This window comes from Rhinolophus sinicus, linkage group LG11, assembly GCF_036562045.2.
Source record: "Rhinolophus sinicus isolate RSC01 linkage group LG11, ASM3656204v1, whole genome shotgun sequence".
Lineage (NCBI taxonomy): Eukaryota > Metazoa > Chordata > Mammalia > Chiroptera > Rhinolophidae > Rhinolophus > Rhinolophus sinicus.
Window position 1 is genome coordinate 46,993,486 of NC_133760.1, and position 20,787 is coordinate 47,014,272.

At 40.8% G+C, this 20,787-nt stretch overlaps 1 protein-coding gene across 1 annotated transcript in view; it reads left to right on the forward strand.

Moving 5' to 3' along the window:
- Positions 1–20,787, forward strand: part of ITFG1 (integrin alpha FG-GAP repeat containing 1) — a 123,016-nt gene that overhangs the window by 24,226 nt on the left and 78,003 nt on the right. The window contains exon 7 of the mRNA XM_019731862.2: positions 16,358–16,419. Coding sequence (XP_019587421.1) covers positions 16,358–16,419 — 62 coding nt within the window. The remainder of the gene's footprint in view (positions 1–16,357; positions 16,420–20,787) is intronic.

The following is a 20,787-nucleotide window of genomic DNA, read 5'->3' on the forward strand; positions in this document are numbered from 1 at the left end:
CCAATTATTAGAACCTGGGCTTAATCCTTCCTCACCCTCTCCCCACAAATTTCTAGGAAAGTCTTGAAGCTGATTATCACTGTATTCTTTTTGACAATAAGAGCCCACATACGTAGAGGACCTCGTGACCCCACTGACAGAGACGGCTTAATTAATATTAGACACGAGGCCTTCAACCCCTGAAAGTATTAGAAAAAGGCAACTGACTTCCCAGTTGGCTAAAAATACAATTATCATATAAGATAAAACAGAATCTTGTTTGGGAAACCATGGGCCTAAGTACAGTATGTTAAAACTGTGCTTTATACATGTATGCTCCATGAAATAGAAGGGCAATTTTACCATAGCTGATAACAGATGGAAAGAATGTGAGGTTTCTGATGTTTTTCTGATGGAAACTACTACTGTCTACTAAGGTATGTCTCTTAAAGGGTTTTTTCGTAAAGAACGAAAATGAAATGTAGCTCTATTAAAATTCACTTCGTAGTATTGCTCCGTTTCCCCTTTATCTCATTTTCAGAGTTTATTACCTATTAATAGATGATACCAATTAATTTCCTCACACCTTGGTAGCATTCTTTATGCTCTCTGCAATCTGTCAACACAGCCCTAGCCCTCAAATTTTGATCTGTAAAGAGAGGGAAACTCTTAGCGAGCTAATGAACAGGAGAGAGAGAGATGCTCTCTGTCCTTTCTGCTCTGGAAAGTTTTTCCCTTTGTGGGATTTATCTAGCCTGACCCGGGCATGTGCTTTGGAGAACTGGGCTTCTCTCTCTGATTACCTCGTCTGGTGAGCAAGCTTTCCCTAAGTATAGTGAGAGCAGCACTGAAGGCGTATTCACTCTTCAGTGCCACTCGGGCCCCACTGAGTACACGTAGAAGGACTAAGTGACACTTCGCAGATTATCATTCTGAACAGACCGCCTGCCGGGGGATTAAATTCTTCACCTGTCAGAAAGGACCTGATTTATTTGGGGGCATTATGGCTTTGCTGACCTTGTTTGCTGTCTCATTTATTTGCAGGGAGAGGAACAGAAAAGGCAACCTGAATCAAATTAATATTTTCTTCTTAGAAACAGATTGCCTTGGTTATAGTCAGGCTTTTATAAATTACCATCATTACAGAAAGTAACTGGTAACTGAAGTGAGCCAAACAGATTTAGAGAACAGCTAAAAAAAATGGTACAAATTCGGAAGCTTGATTTCCTTCTTGAAGGGAAGAGTTAAAATGACTGAAGAAGTTTGGTGGCCCAGGATTTGGCGTTCATGAATATTCCCAAACTGGAGCACTACAATTTGCTCTCGAGTTTTCAAGGTTATGTAGATGCTTCTATTAATTCGGGCCTTTTTCCTTTTTCTGCCTCCCGCTTCATGCCATTTCTTTGTTCCTCAGCTCCTCTTCATAGACTCTAGGAATGAAGACAGAGGCAATTCAGGTTATTCAGCCTTTCTCTGTTTAGTAGTGGAAGGGTGCGTGCGGCGATGCTGCTACAAGCGGCGTGGCTTACAGTCTGAATCTCAGGCTCGCCACTCTGTGCCTGGTCAGACATGGCGTCTCTGCTCCCTCCGGGGCCTTACTGTTCTTATGCAGATGAGACGTCAGTGAGGCATTAAAGAGTGAGTGGAGTCATGCTCCTGAACAGCACTAACGAGGCTCCCACCACATGGAAGGTAACGCCTCCTGCCTCCAGGCCGCCCTTCAGTCCCTCGCTCAGGGACGTCCTGTCGTGCCTCTTTTTCCACTGACTTAGGTGCTGGCGACTGTGGCCTCCCCTCCAGCTTTTATCCAGAGTCTTCGGGCTGGTATCCAACGCTTGCACCGAACAAACTCTGCTTTTTCCTGAGCGGGCTCTGGTTTTCCTCAGAAGGTGCCATGTCTTTGCTGTGGCTGTTTCCTCTCCCTCAGAGTCCCTCATCCATGGCCCCGCTGACACGTTGAGCTGGACGCCTTGCGCTGTGAGGAGCTGGCGTGCACATTGCAGGGTGTTTAGCAGTGTCCCTGGCCTCTACCCTCTAAACACCAGCAGTGACCAACTGTCCCTGGACATCACCGCATGTCGCCTGGGCGGCAAATTGCACATAAAAATGCTATCTGCCCTATATTTGTGCAAATATCCTGCTCCTCTGAGGCTTCGGCCACCTAGCTACACCAGCCGTCTTTCATTTTCCAGTACTGACACCTACCAGTTTCCTTCTTTACTGGAGACAGGACAGTCCCAGGCAGTTGGCTAACTCCTGCCATCATTTTAGGTGATTTCGTTGCCCACGGAGATGACCCAGCCTGGCACCATGACCTCAGCCACCTCTGTTCACTCCCTGTGTCTCACAGGTACCAGAACATGTACTGTCCCCCAAATCACTAGTCACGTATCCCACCCCCTCCTATCCTTCCGGGGTGCCTGCTCCCGTGCCTTTTCTGCAACTCTTCTGGGCCCTCACTGAGACGTCCAGTCCTCTGCCTGACCTGCTGCTCTCCCTCCGCCCTCCACTGCTCTCCCTACCCATGAGCGTCATCACAAACAGTCTCTTGCAAATACTTCCCTTCTCTCACTCTTTCACAGCCAGACGCTGGCATCCTGGGCAAACCTAGCCGCCTATGTAAGAAGCACAGTGTCATCGCTGACCTAGGAGGCTGGCTGTCCAAGTCCCATGTCACATTCTCACGCCAAGTCCTCCTTCTTGCTCCTGGTTCCTGAGCTTTGCCTCCGTTTTGTCCTAGTTGGAAATGGAAGTCTCCCTTTTCGTCCTGATACATGTCAGGTGGCCTGTGTCACTCACTCCCTTCCTTCCTCCCCTCCTCCTGCTCCCTTTGGAGAATAAAGCAGTACACACATCTCAACAACCACTAACAGCTGCACCTGCTCCATTTGGGCCCTTAGCAATGTGTGTGCTTAGAGAAGCATCACAGGCCCCTTTCCTCCCCCCAACATATATTTCAGAAAATAGAAAGGGACAGATGAGTGTGTTCTGCTACTATCTATCAAGTAGACTAAAGTAACGAAATAGTCTTTGGATAACCACGTAGATGGAAACTGGATCACCAGATACCTAAAACATTAGGCAGACTTACCAGGAAACCGATAGGACATTTGGTAGCAGGTTGTTACATGGTTTGATATTTCTTCCCACCTGCTTTCTGAATATAGATGTGTTCTTAATCTGATATCCAGGATTGAATACTGCTGACCATAAACACTAGACGTAAGATGGTATTTTCTGCATAAATGGAAAGAAGTCTTTGAAACGCAGCTCTTATGACATTTTGAAATTGATTATTTCTATAATTAATAGAACTCTAGAATAGAAACTTCATTTTTAAATAGCATTTGGTTTCCTTAGACACCCAGCTCTTACTGACTATATAATGAAAATAGAATTACATGTTTTACTAATGTTATATAGTGTTTCCCGTGTATTAATATACGCCAAACAGTGATTGTTGATCACCTAACGATTTCTTCCAATCTATATCAATGATTGACAGATTGTGCTACATTGTAACTCCTACTAGTTACCTTTTAATGTGTTTAGACTGTAATATAGACTTTTAAATCAACTTGTTTGCCTGGGCACTTCACCTGAATTAGCATGTGTGACCTGCTATGTCTTCTAATCTAAGGGACAGTTTTTGGCATCCCCAAACAGCACACACTATGCGATAAACATAAGTGACTGTGGTAGTTCACCATATTTTCAATATCCAATGTGATGAATGTACAAAAAATAGTTTAAATTGTTTGAATTCATATCTAGTCATATTCAAGATGAACTAAGTCAATTTCTATCTATTACAGTTGGTTTATTATGAACTTTAAATGGTCTGGACCTTTGAAACTATTGCATTGATGTAGTTAAGAAGAATATAAAATTAACATTCAGCTTAAGTCACTTAAAAATCTTTTGGCCAAGATGTTTACATTTCCCTTGGTAGAAATTATCTATAGTCATAATGGACTCTTCACATTGCATACTGGCATGCAAAACAAAAATGTCTAAAAGGAAATATTCAGTGCACCCTGCCTGCCCTTGCCCTAAAACCAAGAGAGCTAATTTTGCATTAATGTTTTTTTGAAGACTAGATGAAATCATGGAGTAAGAACAAAATTTAATTTTTAATGACTGGAGATGTCATTTTATTCTTTTGACACCAGGAATCTCAAATATCATTCATGGGAGTTGGGGGCTTTGAGGATATCTGAGGATATCTTTAGTACCCGTGTTTATAAATGCAAAGTAATTAAAATGTGGGGTAAAATGAGCTCAAAGCATGTGGGATGTCATTTAACAAATTAAAAGATCATTTTTGTTTTTCAATTTGATTTTGAAAGAACCTTCATTACAGGGCTTTTGGCAAGCAGTGGGACATTGGCCCTTCCATTCCAGGAAGACACATGGTGCCTGGGATGCAGCATCCGTTCCGAGTTCTCAGAGACAGTGTAGTGTGTCTTTTTAATTTTTGTGACCTTTACCTAAAGTGAAATTGAATTTTGTCCCTGAAATAAAGTTTAAAGTGGAATTAGCCTACATATGTGAGTCAGGACAGATTAGAAAACAAAGCTCTCAGGAGGGCGGAGCAGGTACTTGTGGACTCCTGAGCCTTGCAAGCTGTCAGCTGACGTGCAGACATGTAGTATTTCCCATCAGTTTCATCATGATGCTCAGTATGCCAAACACACACGTTGTTGTTTTAGTTTGTTTTCCCTTTAAAACAGCACAAAATGTATCTGCAGGATAGAGCAAACTTTAAATATTTCTGTCCTCTTAGCCCGAGTTAATTTTTTACAATCTTTAAAAACATAATGCATATGAAAGAATTAAATGGGTTCTCTTACAAAAACATTTTAGAGTGTGAACGTAAAATCATGAGATCTGAAAGCCTGCTGCTATTGAGGAAATCCTTCCCCGTTACCCACAGAAGCATTTCTAGTAATACTTCTAGAATAAAGGGTAATTCCAGTGTGCATACCAAAGTATATAAAATGTTTCATACCCCCAAGGATGAGTCCTACTCCATTTTCAGAATCAAGAAGTCAATTTACCTAAATTCAGAGCTATATTTTAAATGACACTGACCTATTAATGTGTTATGGTTGCCTATAGTTTTATTAAACCCCAAAACAACCAACCATTGTTTGATGAAGTTGGTTATGATTCCATGCTCTTGTGTTGAATGACTAACTTTACATTTATAACATAAAATTACTTTTTAATGAAAAATTATAAATTTTATGTATTTTATTTTTTATTTATACACAAAAAATTTACCACCTAACTTTTTTTTTTTTTTAAGGAAGGCACAGCTCACAGTTGCCCATGAGGGGATCGAACTGACAACCTTGGTGTTATTAGCACCGCGCTCTAAGCAACTGAGCTAATAACCGGTCACCCCCACCTAACCATTCTTAAGTGTTCATTTCAGTGGCATTAAATACATCCATTATGTGGTTCTATCATCACCACCATCCTTCTTCATAACTCTTATCATTTAAACTCAAATTCTGTACTCATTAAATAATAACTTCCCATTTTCTCCTTCCCCCAGCCCCTGGCAACTACCATTCTACTTTATGTCTCCATGATTTTGACTACTCTTAAGTACCTCACATAAGTAGAAACATAAAGGCTTTTTGTGACTGGCTTATTTTACTTACCTTAATGTCCTCAAGGTTCATCCATGTTGTAGCATGTGTCAGAATGCCCTTCCTTTTTAAGGCTGAATTATATTCCATTGTACAGATAAACCACATCTTGCTTACCCACTCATCCGTCAGTGGACACTTGGGTTGCTTCCACATTTTAGCTATTTGGATAATGCTGCTATGAACACGGGTGTTCAGACGTTTCTTAGGGATCCTGCTTTCAACTGTTTGGGGAATATACCCAGAAGTGGATTGCTGGGTCATATGGGAATTCTATTTTTTATTTCTTGAGGAACTGTCATCATAGTGGCTTTCCCATTTTCCATTCCTACCAACGTTGCGCAAGGGTTTCAATGTTTCCACATACTTGGCAACATTTGTTATTTTTTGTTTTCTTTGTAGTCACCATTCTCATGGATGTAACGTGACATCTCGTAGTTTTGATTTGCATTTCCCTAATGTTTGGTGATACTGGGCTTCTTCTTATGTACTTATGGGCCATCTGCATATCTTCTTTGGAGAAACGTCTATTCAAGTTCTTTCCCCGTTTATTAATCAGGTTATTTTTATTGTTGTAGAATTTTAAGAGTTTTCTGTACATTTGGAATATTACTCCCTTATCAGATACATGATTTGGAAATATTTCCTCTCATTCTTTGGGATGCCTTTGTACTCTGTTTGTACTGTCTTTTGATGAATTTTTTTTTTTTTTTCATTTTCATGAAGTCCAGTATATCTGTTGTTTCCTCAGTTGCATGAGTCTTTGATGTCCTTTCTAAGAAATCATTGCCGGATCCAATGTCGTGAAGTTTTTCCCTGTTTTCTTGGAATAGTTTTATATTTTTGGGTCTGAATTAATTTTTGTATATGATGTTAGATAAGAGTCCAACTTCATTCTTTTGCCTGTGGGTATTTAGTTGTCTCAGCACCACTTGTTGAAAAAATTTGTCATTTCCTCATTGAATGGTCTTGGCATTTTTGTCAAAAATCATTTGACTATGGGGCAGCTGGTTGGCTCAGTTGGTTAGAGCGCGGTGCTCTTAACAACAAGGTTACCAGCTCGATCCCCACGTGGGCCACTGTGAGCTGCGCCCTCCGCAACTGGATTGAAACAACTACTTGACTTGGAGCTGATGGGTCCTGGAAAAACACAAAAATAAATAAAAGTTTAAAAAAAAAATCATTTGACCATATATGTGAGGATTTCTTTCTGGGCTCTGACTTCCGTTATCCTGATCTATGTGTCTGTATGCTAATATCACACTGTCCTGATTATTGTAGCTTAGTAGTAAATTTTGAAATCAGGAAGTGTGGGTCCTCCAACTTTGTTCTTTTTCAAGATTGGTTTGGCCATTTGGGGTTCCCTTGCATTTCCATATAAATTTAAGGATAGGATTATTCTGCCATGTTAAATATTATTCTATAAGTAAAATATGGAAAATTTACAGAGTGTCAGTAGAACTTTCCTGTCTGGCTTAACAAGCCATTCCACTTATTTTTGGTGCAGTGTTTTAGTTAGGTTTTCAGTTTTAAAAGATGAAGGACTGATTCTCATGTAAGGCCCTTTGACATTAAAAAAGAAAGGTTAAATCTCTTCTCATTGAAGTGAACACTCTTAACATGGTCTCTAAAAGCATTCTACCATCACAAATCACATTCTACTTGTACGTTCTACTTTTCCAAGGCAGAGAAGAGAGTTCAAAAGAAGTTTAATTAAAGGTTTATTCGTCACTGTAAGATTTGCTATTTGCATTACAACTGTCTACTTTCTGTATCATTAAAGATATACTTTTGGAGTTAACATTAAGTTTCTTAAATTAGTTCGAGTAGCTGTTGGAAAGGAAGCTTTAATGCGTTTACTGTACACTTAATTTTCATGTTTAATCACCATTGTACTTTTTTCTGCTTCAACAGAAATATATTTACAATTTCACGTGTGAAGTTTAGGGACTAAACTTCAAATTCCATAATCTTGAGGAAATTATTTACTTCTCAGAATTATCATTTTGTACAGCTAGAACGGATATGAGAGCAATTTCTGTAATTATCAAGTGTGGTTAGTGTGTATATTACATTAATAAGGAAGCTTTACCTAATATTTGTTTTTGAATGAGTTAGAGGCCATGAGGATGTCTCATTTTAATAAGTTGCTTCAACTTGAATTTTCTTAATGATCCGACTGTTTGGTTTTAATTTCTTCCGTATATAAAGAACTTTATATACTTTAAAATGTGTTCTAGTCATGTTAGCATTTCACTGCTGTCAGTATCATAACATCTAGAACTATGTGATTATGTTCAAGCTTCTGATGAGCACAGATGTCACCTCTGAGTGAAGCCCTGCCCAGATTCGCCCAGGCACTGCATCCCTCTGCAGCTCAGTGTCCTTGCACGTGTGCATAATTCTAGCAGACACGTGGCCACTTTGTGTTTGTCTCCACATTGTCTCACCAGGGTCAAAACATTCCTTGAGGGTAGGAACACGCCTCATGTGTGTGTTCTAATGCCTGACTAAGTGCGAAGTACAGAGGGGTGCTTAAAGGATGTTAAATGAGTGGGTAGGTATGATATGATAAGAAAGAAAAATCCTAAAGATCTTTTAGTCTAACCACGTCATTTTATAGGCAAGGAAATGAAGCCCAGAGAGGTTAATACTTTGCTTTACTTTGTCCAAGTTATTGGAATTTATTACACTTTTGAGTATTTTATCACTACACTGCTCTAGATTCAGCAAAAATATTCCCTTCCAGTATGTTCCAGAAATGATGTGTAGAAACCATAGAAATGGATTATCTCGTTAAGGCCACTGTTAATAGTCTGCAGAAAGTTCCTCTCTGGTGCTTAGAAAGGAAACAGACCAGTTAGGAAGAGACGGCAGTACACAAATCAAGTTTCTAGACTGGATGGGGCGTAACTGCCTACTGAGATGTGTGCTTTTGAGTGGCAACGAGCTTCAATCATTTTAAATACCTTATTTTGTATCTTTAACCGCCCCGCCCTTGGATTTATTTACAAGAGGAATTAGCTGCTAAACTCTGCTGATCATATGTATTGTGGTTTGCAGTTTATTCTGACATAGCAGTTAGACTGGTACCTTCTACTCATAAATTTTAAAGCATTCATTCATCACCTCGATTAAATTGTGCCACTTAAGAAATAAATTACTTGCAGGGTGAATTTGATTTTAAATGTCTAGCCACTGTTTTTGTAAGCAAAACTGAGGTTTCTTCTCTAACCCAGACCTCCTGAGTAGAAGCCCATCATCTGGCTAAAATTAAGAATTCTGTTAAAAGTGGAATCACTCGGGAGACAGGAACGTATAAAAGATACGTTTGGCAGGAAAGAATTTTAACATCAGTGTAGACTGACACACAGAGGAATTAAGTGCTCAGAAATCCAAGAGGCCATGTTTCAGCTACCAAACAAACCAATTTGTGGAGAGTAATCCTTGTGTAGGTAGCTGTTTAAAAATTAGCAAGTAAGACATCCTTATAAATTAGGCATAGATAGACGTGATAAGAAAGGGTCAGGAGTTTGGAATGAAAGGGACTAAGGGAAGTAGGTAACCTTGTTTTGTAAACCAAATGGATACAGACTTACTTGATTGCTTAAGAAAAAACATCAGCCCAAATGCACTTATAAAATTTGTATTATAAAACCTTCATTCAAGTAGATTTACTTTAATGAGAGTTGATGGAAAATCTGAAAATCTTAGTGATGATTAATGCCACGTTCCTGTCCTCCAGGTCCCTCCTTCATTAAGTATTATCATCTCTAATGAATGCTTTAATCTCGGAACGCAGGCCTCCTCCAGAAGATGGAGTGTCTTCCCATATTGGAATTTTGAAGTAATGTCTGTTAACCCGTAGAAACATGACAGGGTTGGAAATACTAAAGCTGCAGACTCCCCCAGGTTCCTTAAGACCCTGACCTCATAGGGGTAGAGGAAATATGACTTCATTTGAGACAGAGAAGCAACATCAGAATTCAAACTATTACTGCTTTTAAAGGTCCTTAACTTGCTATAATCACCTTGATTACATTCCTCTTCAAAATTCAGCTTACAAGTTTTAAATTCCCTATGATAAAAATGTAGGAATTAAAGTATATCCATTCCTCATTTGTTAATAATTCTCATCAAATGAAAACTCTGACCCCCTTAAACATTCCATGTCAGGGCAGTTAACAGGCTCCCGTCATTATTTGCTGCCAGCAGCCTCTTGCTTGGCATTTATTGTTTTCCCCTAAGATTTTCGTGTTCATACATGGTCTGAAATAAATAAATCCAACGCTGTTTTTCTTTCTTACAACAAAAGTACTTCTGCTAACGGTTTGACTGGTGAGGAAAGGCAGGGCGGGAGTATGCATGTCTTTACCCGGCGTTTCGGTCTTGTAGTCACGTGAGCCTCTGTTCCAGGGTCTGGCGTCTGAGTCTCTGTGTAACCTGTGTCCAGTCTCTTAAGTTAGAGGTAGTCCAAGCTCTCTGTCAGCATCACGAATCTTCATGTTGGGCCCAGTGTTTCAGGACAGGAAAGACAAAGAAAGGAAAGGGAAGTGTACGTAGGAAGTTATGAACTTAAAAAGTGAGATTTTAAAATGATTCCTAGAAATGCAGACTTCCTCCTGAGAACAGTATCTTGTGAATGGGGACCCCATTCAAACAGGTTCCTTATATCATCTTTCTAAATTAGTACATCTGTACAGAATATTATTTGGCAGTATTATTTGATATAGAAAATGTAGGAAGGTAAGGTTGGTTTTGCAAACAAATGTAACCAAAGCAATAATCTATCAGAGGTTTCAAACTGAGTTTGCAGACATGTTTTTAATTTTTGTCCCCATACTGCTTAAAATGTTTGAATTCGATTCCAATGTTTTTAAAATACTGGATTTTCCTATTTAAAAAATCATGTTTTCACAACAACAATTGGCTGGAGCTAATTGGTCACCATCCTCTTTGGTCCGTGAATGGCTCTTTTCGGTTCATTTCAGCCCCCTCATTCCTGCTGCCTCTCATTGTGAAACCCTTAGCCCCTTAGTACGTGTGCCCTGAGCCTCTTTACTATTTGATCATTTTGGTTATTTAAGTGAGAGCCTCATGCCTTCCAGTGTTTTGAGTCGGTGACCTCTGAGCTACAGAATGCAGTTGAACTTCTGCTGCCCAGGGGGAGACTTGGCATTCGCAGGTTTCTCGTAATGATTTCAACAGTCATGTGACCCTCAGTGTACTTTTTTATGAACAGTGGAAGCAGGTAAAAGATATTTTGATTCCATCCTCTTATGCTGCCCTTTCACTAATATAACCAGGCCTAAGAAAAACTGGACGGTACTACAGAACAGACACCACCGTGAGCTTGACATAGCCTCTGGCTCAAGCAGAGCAGCATACAGATTATGATGCTGCTTTGAACCATCCTTTGTGGAAATGGCTGAAGCTTCCAGAAGCTACTACAAGTATTACATTAACTGTATTTTCCCAGAATGAGCCATAGTATTACTCCTTGGGAAATACAATGACTATCATCATCCCAGGAGACTTGGTTTATGCAGGAGCTCTAAATGACATGTGAATACGTTTTTAGAATTTCCATTGGAATATTTTTCTTAAAACGTTGAGACTTCACACTGAAAGAATACAGTGCAATCATTAAACTTTGTTTTCATTTTGCCTAACATGGTTTAGTTCACATAGTCAAACTTCCAATTTAAATTTCTAAAACTCCTTAAGGCTTCTTTTTGATGCCAACTTGAGCCAGAGGGCTCTTCGTGTGAAGGGAAGGCTGTGCTTTACTTGGCAAGGAGAAAAGTGCAGCAGCGTAATCCTTCCAAGCTATGAATGGAGATAATTGAAGCCTAAACTATTTAATGTATTTGTACACACTTGCTTGCCTATGTGTCTGTATTTTCTGGGTGAGAAACTGCATGTGCACTAAATATTTTCACTATTCTTGATAGAAGAATATAATGAAAACGGATGTCATTGAGTTGGGGTTTATAATCTGAGTTTTTCACTAACTCACGATGTGATTTTTTGTTAAGGATTATTCCTTCAAGTGAATACCAATGATGTCAGCTATCGTGTTGTTTCTATTAATATTTTTAAAATTAGTTTTCAAGGCCAGAAAGGCAAACCCATAGCCAGAACAGGTGTCTACTATAAAATGAATTGCTGCCAGTTCTTTGATGGAGGGGCCCAGTGTAGTCTCCTTGCCCCCAGCTTTATTCTGGCCCACGCTGCACCCCATTCCCTGCCCCCACGCCCTGATCAAGCCCCTGCAGAGTATAGTGTCAGGCACACTCACTCACCTGGCCCCCACCAGTGCATGTTACCTGGTCCCGCACTTCTTTCGGGCTGTAGCCCCTTCTCCCTGACATGCCCGTCACATTCCTGGCCAGGTGATCTTCTAACTTGTCTCACCTTTAGCCTGGTGGCCAGGAGAGAAGGTGAGGCGGGCTGTGGGAAGTGGGAAGCTTGTTGCCTAATGGGGGCAGAAACTTCTCCATCCTCTCAAATAGGAGCTCACACCAGCCTTTAACCGTGAAAAGGGGGCCGTTTCTGCAGGTTCTGAAGGTCCAAGCGAATGGGGGATGGGTTGAGATTTTGAGGTTCATCACTCAGATGCTCCTACTCCAAGATACTCTAAGATGCTCAACCTTAGCACAGCAGACCTGCTTAGGCTGAGAATTGAACCTTGTTGGGGGCTCTGCTCTTACTCACCATTATGTCCTAGTCCGGCTCCCCAGCTTTCCTTGCCCTCCTGCTGGAGGAGATTAAGACCTTTTATAAGCTGCCCAACAGGCCCTCTGGCTTTCTCCCGCAGCTTTGAACTTCTCATCAGTCATGCTCAGCCTTGGCCCCACCCCTGTACTTCCTCAGCTGAACTTGGCAATAGCCATCTGATGTCACTGTCTGTCTAGTTAATGTTTGCCCCATATTTCACAAAAAGCCTGAAAGGTCACATGCACTAGTGTGTTCCCTTCCACCAGAATACCACCCCACGACAGCACCAGGAAGCGCTAACGCGGCTGCCTGTGCACTGCTTACCCCCAGGGAAAGGTCCTTATCGCCAGCCCCATGGTACGTGACCCAACTCCAAAATCTTTTTGGTGTCAACTGGTGTAGATGGGCGCTGTTCCCTGGGAAGCAGACTGAGATGGAGATCAGTGTTCCAGAAGCTTAATTTGGGGGAGTGCTCTTATAGCAAACACCACTGGAAGGGGGGGAAGAAAGCAGAGCCGACTCCGATTCACTGTCAGTCAGAACCTCACCTGACGCTGGGACCTCCGAAAGTGGGATGGCCCTGCAGGTGTTCTGAGTTGTGACGAGGGGGCTAGCCTTTATTCCTCTGAACCGTCCAGTGGTGAACGCAGGCTGGCTCTGAGCCGACCAGAATGCGGTGAAAGCAGGCTGGCACAAAAAGGGGCACAGCCTTTGGCAAGACACCTCTGTTCAGCCAGTGCTGTTCCGAAACGGGCTGACAACTTGGGGCCGGCAGCAGTATTTCCAGCAGCTGTGGGAATAAGCCCTTCATTCCTAAGAGACGACCTGGGTGGCATGTCACAGCATCCATTCCAGTTTCATTGTATTGTTTGAATTACTGTTAACCACGTGGGAGGGTGAGAACTTCATTGCTTTGTCGACTACAATTTTTTCCCGTTATTCTATTCTCATATCATTCAGTCTTGAGGCATGATTCTTCATATTGAATTGTTACTAATTAATTATCTCTATTTTTATTTCTCCACATAATGAATCATTTATTCTTTTCTATAACCTCTGCATAATTGAATAGTGAAGTGAAATTTTTAAAATCTATTTTACAAGGTACTTCCAATCCTTTATCTCACTTTACTGTTTTTCAAAGTCTTAATAAATAGCTAGTGCAACTATGAAAATACAGCCAGCAAACAGTGTGTGTTACAGTTCTTAAATTTTCTGAACATGAATGAAACAACAGGAAGCTCATAACTTATCTTTTATGCACATATTTTGAGATTACTACAACCTCAGTAGAAGAAAACATCTGCCTTGTTTTTCCGGCATTCTGACAGGTTGCTGGTGGCTATCCACCACCCGCCTCTGACTAGTCCTGTTTGGCCATTTATGGTGACACAGTAGCTCTTCCAATTCAGGGAAGCCACCTGGCTTCAAGGTCATGAGCCTTTGACCCCTTCTTGCAAAGATGCTTCTTCATTTATTCACAAACGGATTAAGAATTTTGACAGTGTAATGTTTTCAGTTAGAACAGATTCACTTGTGTTATATTATGTAAGAGCCTAATTGCCCCATTTCTGGATTTTGCTTCTTTCAAATAGCTCAGCGCTTGTATTGACATGGCTCTCAGTGATTCTTAGAAATTTCTGTGGCTGTGAATCCCTGATCGCTTTCTTATGCTGATTATCCATTTTTCAGATAACATAAAAATGCAACAGCTTTTAAACATTCTTAGTACACTAGTTGCTGTGTAAAGTAAAAAGAAATATTTGTTTTTAATGAAATGCTTTAACATAAGACCCTTCTTTTCCCAAGATTTCCCATTTGAAGATGCAATGACTAGTTTTAGACAGCCCCAGCAAATTTGCAAGAACCACTTTATGTGTGTGTGTGTGTGTGGGGGGGTGTCATGATGTCACTTCGTTATTCAGCAATCATTTGAACACATACTATTTCCAAGCACATAGGAACCATGGAGCTATAAAAATCAATTAGGCTTGACTCCTCCCCTCGAGAAGCTCAGGAAAGACAGATAAGAAACCATACTGTCATGGTACATTGTAGTAACCATGACAATGGCCACATGATAGTGGACTATCAGTGGAGGGAAAGCTATGCCTAGGGAAGGATGGAGACATTTGAGCTAATTGTGAGAAATCGGTTCACCAGGTGGCTGTGAGGTGAAAGGGGACTGCTGAGAGAAGTTTCTGGGGAGGGAGTAGCAGGACATGAGCCTGGCAACGGTACGCAGGCCGTCACGCGACAGGTGAGGTTACCTTGCCTCCCGGAAGACGTGGAATGAGATCAGATGTACTACACTGTCGGTTTTTCAATCATGCTGATGGCCTTGTGGGGGTGCATAGGAGAAGGAGAGGTCGGCTGTGGTGGTTCACCACACAAATCTAGTAACATTAGGAGCTTTTCCGGGATGAGGATGGAAGTAAACACTTCAGTAGGAATGTGCATTTGAGTAAAGAAATTATCTTCGTAAAAGACTACGTTTCTGTACCCACAGGCAAAGCATCCCTAGGTGTGGTGAAAATTAATGCAAAGCTATTTGATACATTGACGTGAAGACTGGGTCCACATAGTCGGTGTCAGGAGCTTTCAGTTGAACTCATAAGAAAAGTGAACAAATAACGTAGCTTCCTGGAGATTCTAGGAAAATCTTCATTATAATTACTACATAAATTCACATCATTAAATTCATATGAAATCTTTACAGTAGACATTAAAATATGAATGATAGTTTTCTAAGCATTTGGGGGGGCAATCTCTTCTTTAAAATAGTCGTGGTCTTCGCATTACTCTGAATAATTTTCATTTTTTAAAGCACAAAAGAATAATGTTTTAATATTCCTGTGAGTCAGCTCATCATTTTGAAATTTTCTGTACTCACTAAGCAAAATAGCCACTCGGCAAACATAATAAATGCTCGTACTAGAATAGATATGCAGTTCACCTGGCCTTGTATTAAGGGGATGTTTGATTTAACCGTTAACCTATTGTGGTTTTTTTAATTTCATTAAACTTATTGTACTTTTCAATAAAACAGACTTCCTTTAGTTAGAATATATGGAGATAATTCTCCTACTCAAAATTTGAACTATAACTTATTGTTCATTTAACGTGAGTGCTAAAGATTTTGGATGCTGTAATATTGTGATTTAAAATAATGCTTGAACCTGACTATGATAAATAGATATGTGCTGCTTTCAGGGAGAGAAAGAAAAATGTGATTATGATCAGAATGTCTTTTTTTAAAAAAATATAGTCCATTTTATGTTAAAAAACAAAGTTCAACTGGTAGATTTAAAAATCTAATTGGCTTTTTTAAGTGATTCGTGAATCGGACAGCATCTCATCCCGCAACTGGCAGGATGATCTAAGGGGTTGCGCAAAATGGAAGGTTTTTACAGGAGAACGGGTTTTTACAGGAAAAGGGCAAGGGAACTACCCTGTTTCCCCAAAAATAAGACCTAGCCGGACCATCAGCTCTAATGCGTCTTTTGGAGCAAAAGTTAATATAAGACCGGGTCTTAAATTATATAAGATCCAGTCTTACAGTAAAATAAGACTGGGTCTTATATTAATTTTTGCTCCAAAAGACGCATTAGAGCTGATGGTCCAGCTAGGTCTTATTTTCGGGAAAACAGGGTATCAGCAAGAGAAAAAAGGGTTCTTTTGGGGCCTGAACATCTTTGGGGGGAACACAGGGGGAGGGTTCTTAGTATCCAGATTACCTCTTCTTTCTGTGGGGGTGGAGAGTCCCTGTGTGACAGATTACTGGTGACTGAATACTTTGGAAGGATTACTGCATTTTCCGTAATTGCAGTGATGCAGGGTCATCTGCTTTTCTTTGATAGGATCAAGCTCGTTAAACTATAATTTAAAACATGTTTATGTACAACTGTAGTAATAATATTTTTATGTGTTGCATTGCTTCCTGTTTGTAAATGTACCCATCAGTAACACAACTTACAATTCTGTTATTTTCCTTCTAGATTTATTACTCACGACATTGTCACCCTCTGGTACCTCCCAGTTTGAGATATGGGAAAATTTGGTAAGAAATCTTTTCTTGGAAACATTTTTAAATGATGGCTTTCAGTAAAAGCACACGATTTTTGAAAATAAAATGAAAGTAATCACTTGGTCAGTTGGTTTCAACAATAGATAGAACAAGTTTAAGAGTCTTTGGTTGCATTGCTGCATTCAAACTGCTGAATATTGCTGAAGGAAATGATTCATTCCACATCAATGCCTCGGCAGGTTTTTAGGCATGACTGCCAATTAAACCAATCAGTCTGCCCTCATGTGCATCTTAACAGGGCCCCTGCTGGGCTGTCAGCTGTTGTGAAAGGGGACAGTCATTTAATTTGTCAGCATGATGGTTCGTTAAAGAAAACCCTCTTTAAGAGACCGGTTTTTTCCTCCTTGCCTTCAGGCTTATAGAAAAAAATAAGAACAACAGACACTAAAGTTGACGAGGATTAAAAAGTCTTTCCCAGTACACAGAGTGCCAAAAACTAATGTACACACATTTTAAGAAAGGAAAAACTGTATTAAAATTGTAATGCTCAATACATACTGATAACAAAAGGTAAATACAAGTCGTGTGTACATTTTTTTGACACCCCTGGTATATAGTTTTTAACTGCAAATAGAAGGTTCCAAAACTGATGGCATGATTTTATTTAATTTTTAGCTTGGTGTAGATTATATGAAAGATTAATTAGTGAAGAATAAATCACCCCACATCTGAAAGTTGTATTTCAGGCTACATAATAGAGGACAGGATTTGAGGACTGGTCAAACTGGCGACTGAGTGACATTCACCAAATAGTGGTCAGGTCTCGAGCCTCACCTTCCTCACAGGGAATCTGGGTGTAAGTGTCTTCACAGGAGGTTTGTGAAGATTAAATGAAACAATGTGTGTGAAGTGCCTGGCACACAGTAGACGCTCACCAAATTTTAGTTTGAGATCTCTTGATTTCCATCTGTTTCCTCTTGATTGCCTTTTATTTAATCAAAATACTGATGAAAAATAAGCAGATGCAAAAAATTGTAAAGCACACGCTTGGGGGAGAAGATGCATTCCCGGCCATCTCTTGTAGCATAGCCAGTGATGTTGGTCATGATTCAAATTTCTTCATGGAAGGACACACGGTGGGGGGAGGAGCTTAGTTTAGACAAGGTCAGGGTTTCTAAAGACCACTGATTACTTCTGAACAAGGCAGCTTGATCCTTTTTGTAAAATGGGGCATGGAAAAGGAAGAAAGACTTCTAAACCAGAAAGATTTATCTTTGTTTAAAGTACTACTTTTATAAAAAATGTAATTATATATGTTTTTCTGAGGATAGAAGTATGGTTGTTTCATGATTATAGTAAATTAAATCTCCAAATGCTGAGGGGACGTTTCTTTTCAGGTGGCCTTGAAAATAATACCTCGAGTGAATCTTGAGGTATTAGAAAATGAGAAAATCAGTCATTTTGATTGATTAACTTGATCTGTCTGGAGGACGGGGAGTCTCATTACAAATAAATGTAACATGTATATAAAATTATGAAATACGTATATGATGTATATCAGAATGAATATATCTGAAATTTTTATACATTAAAAATGTCATTTATATACAAAGCAGCTCAAATTGTTATTATTAAATGCAGAGTCAAAGTATCAACTTTTTGTTTTTTGTGGATTCTGACCCATTTTGGAAAAAAATCTTGAATCAATTAACGCAGCGAAAGAGTTAAGGTAATAAAATGAAGCAACACCACAGGAGAAAAATCTTTATTAAGCGACTAGATTTAGAGTGGGAACTTTTTTCCTTCATTATTGTTTTCTATAAAGAAAATTAATGCGTGGGCTATTGGACAGTAGATACTAAGGGGTATTCTTGCTATGGAGCAGTTGGGTCAGTAAGGTCCCCATTAGTACAAATTAAGGCGAGTGTAGACTCAAAACTTATTAGGTTGGTGCAAAAGTAATTGCAGTTTTTGCAATTATTTTTAACCTTTTAAACCGCAGTTACTTTTGCACCAACCTAATAGTTCAGATAAAGTGTAGGTTTTGTAAAATGGAGGATCATTTTCAATTAGAGATTGGACAGTTTTCAGTAACATAGTAATTGGCCAAAACACCTCAAAACCTATAAAACCATATTAACTAGTAGAAGAGTAAGAGCTGCAGCAAATCTTTTTAACGTATCACTTGCGCACACAGCCAATGGCAGGTGCTCTGGGAGACCGAGGCTGGAGCAGAGCTTGTTGACCAGGAGGGGGGCGGAGATGTGAGTGAGGGTGGCCCTGGCCGGCAGGGTGAGAGGCTCACACCTCATGGAAAGGCGTTCAAAGACGGAGCCGTTGCTGTCATTTGGTCTGCCCAGGGTCATCAGGGGCGGCGGCAAAACGGAGGTTTAGTTGAAATAGGTAGCGCTGAGAGCAGGGTTCCAGTGGGTGGGAGAGGAAAGGGAAGAGGCCGGCCAGGAAGCGCACAGGACTCTCAGCACCTATTCAGGGAGCGGCGAGCGGGTGGTCTGGCACCAGAACATGGACAGGCGCTGAAAGGAAATAGTAGAAGAATTGGTTTGGACAAGATCGGCAAAGGCCTTGACTTCTAAACTAAGTAATTTGATCTTTTAAAAATTTATTTAAAAAAAAAATTATTGCAAAGCTTTTAAAGATTTTAGGACTTTAAAAGCTTTCCTTATTGCAGTTAATCTGGTTACTGCTTATCAGATAGGTTTGCATGGAACATCTAGAGGGTGGGAGATAACTTAGGTAGATTTTACTAAAACCTGGGAAAGCAGAGCATGATGAAAGGAGTAAAACACTGGGAATGAACAAGAAGGGACAGACATGAGAAGACAGGCTGACCATTAATGCAGAGGTGACTTGTGTTTTATGCTGGAGACCAGAAACAGAAAAGACAAGAGGAAGTATTTAATTTGGGGCAGGGAAATGAAGGTATTTTAGATAAGAGACATCCAGGAAGTGGCTAGAAAGGTAGGACTAGAGCTCAAGGAGGAGAGTAGGTAAGTGTCACGAAGGGAAAGAGGTAAGAGAAGAAAGGCAAAGCCCGACCCGGGAACTACACCCCCCCTTTATGTCAGCGATGTTCCATCCTGGCACTGCTGCTGTTTTGGTCCAGATAACCTAACCCTGCGCGGTGGAGATCAGCCTATACAGTGCAGGTTGTTTAGCAGTAACCCTGGCTTCTACTCACTTAGTTGCTAGTAGCCGTCCTCCAGTTGGGACAATCAGATGTCACCAGACATCACCCAATGTCTCCTGGAGAACAGAGTCACCCCCAGTGGAGAACCATTGCTTTACGTGAATAAAGATGTGGGCACACAGCCATCATTGTATATTGCTTTCTGATCATTTTTAACATAAATGTGGCAGTTTTAACATTAAATGTGAAACCATGCAGGCCAAACCATAGGCAGTCGCCCATGAGAAGATACTTGTTACAGCACAGCCCTTGTGGTGGGAATTCAAGCAGAATAGAGCGCCTCTTCTGTCAGTGGCGGTGGGCGAGCTGCGTCAGGGGCCGTGGTCGTGGCCGCAGCAATGGCGTCTGAGTCCTCGAGGTCCTACGACTAATAGTGCGTGCTAACTCAGGCCATACTGTGCGCATACACCGTAACAAGCCCTTGCCACACATGACCTCCCAAGCCTCCCAAACCTGGTAAAAGTACATTTTAGAGATAAATAGCTGCAAGCTCAGATGAGAACTAACTTACTCAGACCTCAAGGCTAAGCAGAGTGGAGCTGGCAGCTCAGCTAGGAAATCTGTCTCTCAGGCTTGTGCCCTGAAGTCAATGTGCAGTCATGCAGAAACAAGAGGGCAAAGAAAAGGTAAGAGGCATTGCCACAGCATCACCCCAGTGATGTGGCCCGTTTGGGGTTGCAGGTGTACAGTGCAGGCCGGTAAGAACAGCGTGGTGCGTAGAGCGTGGGACAGAGTGGGTGGTGTCACATCGCAGCCCCTGGAAAAGGCACACTTTCTAATCTAGCAATCCAGTGACTCTGCGAGTAGATAGTACATTCCCGTGTCACAGCCCAAGAACCAGACCCCAAGCGGCACCTGGCTGTTCCTGGATGCACCTGAGCAGCGAAGGCAGGACTGGGACCCAGGCCATCCTACGCGGTGTCCACTGCCCTTTCCACCAGGCTCTTCTGCTCTCTCAGCATAAAAGAGTATTGGGCACGTTTGTCTTTCCTACATTATGTAGGTATATAGCAGCTTCATTTTCGAAAATGTGTCACTCTCCGTCACTTTAGATGTGTTATCTAATAAGAGTGACAACATTGATGATGAAGTGTACGAATCATTGTTTTAATCAAATACCACATGTGTAGATGACACTAATCTGAATGGAAATTAAGTTAAATAGGTTTGTACGGCCAAATGGAGTGAAGAAC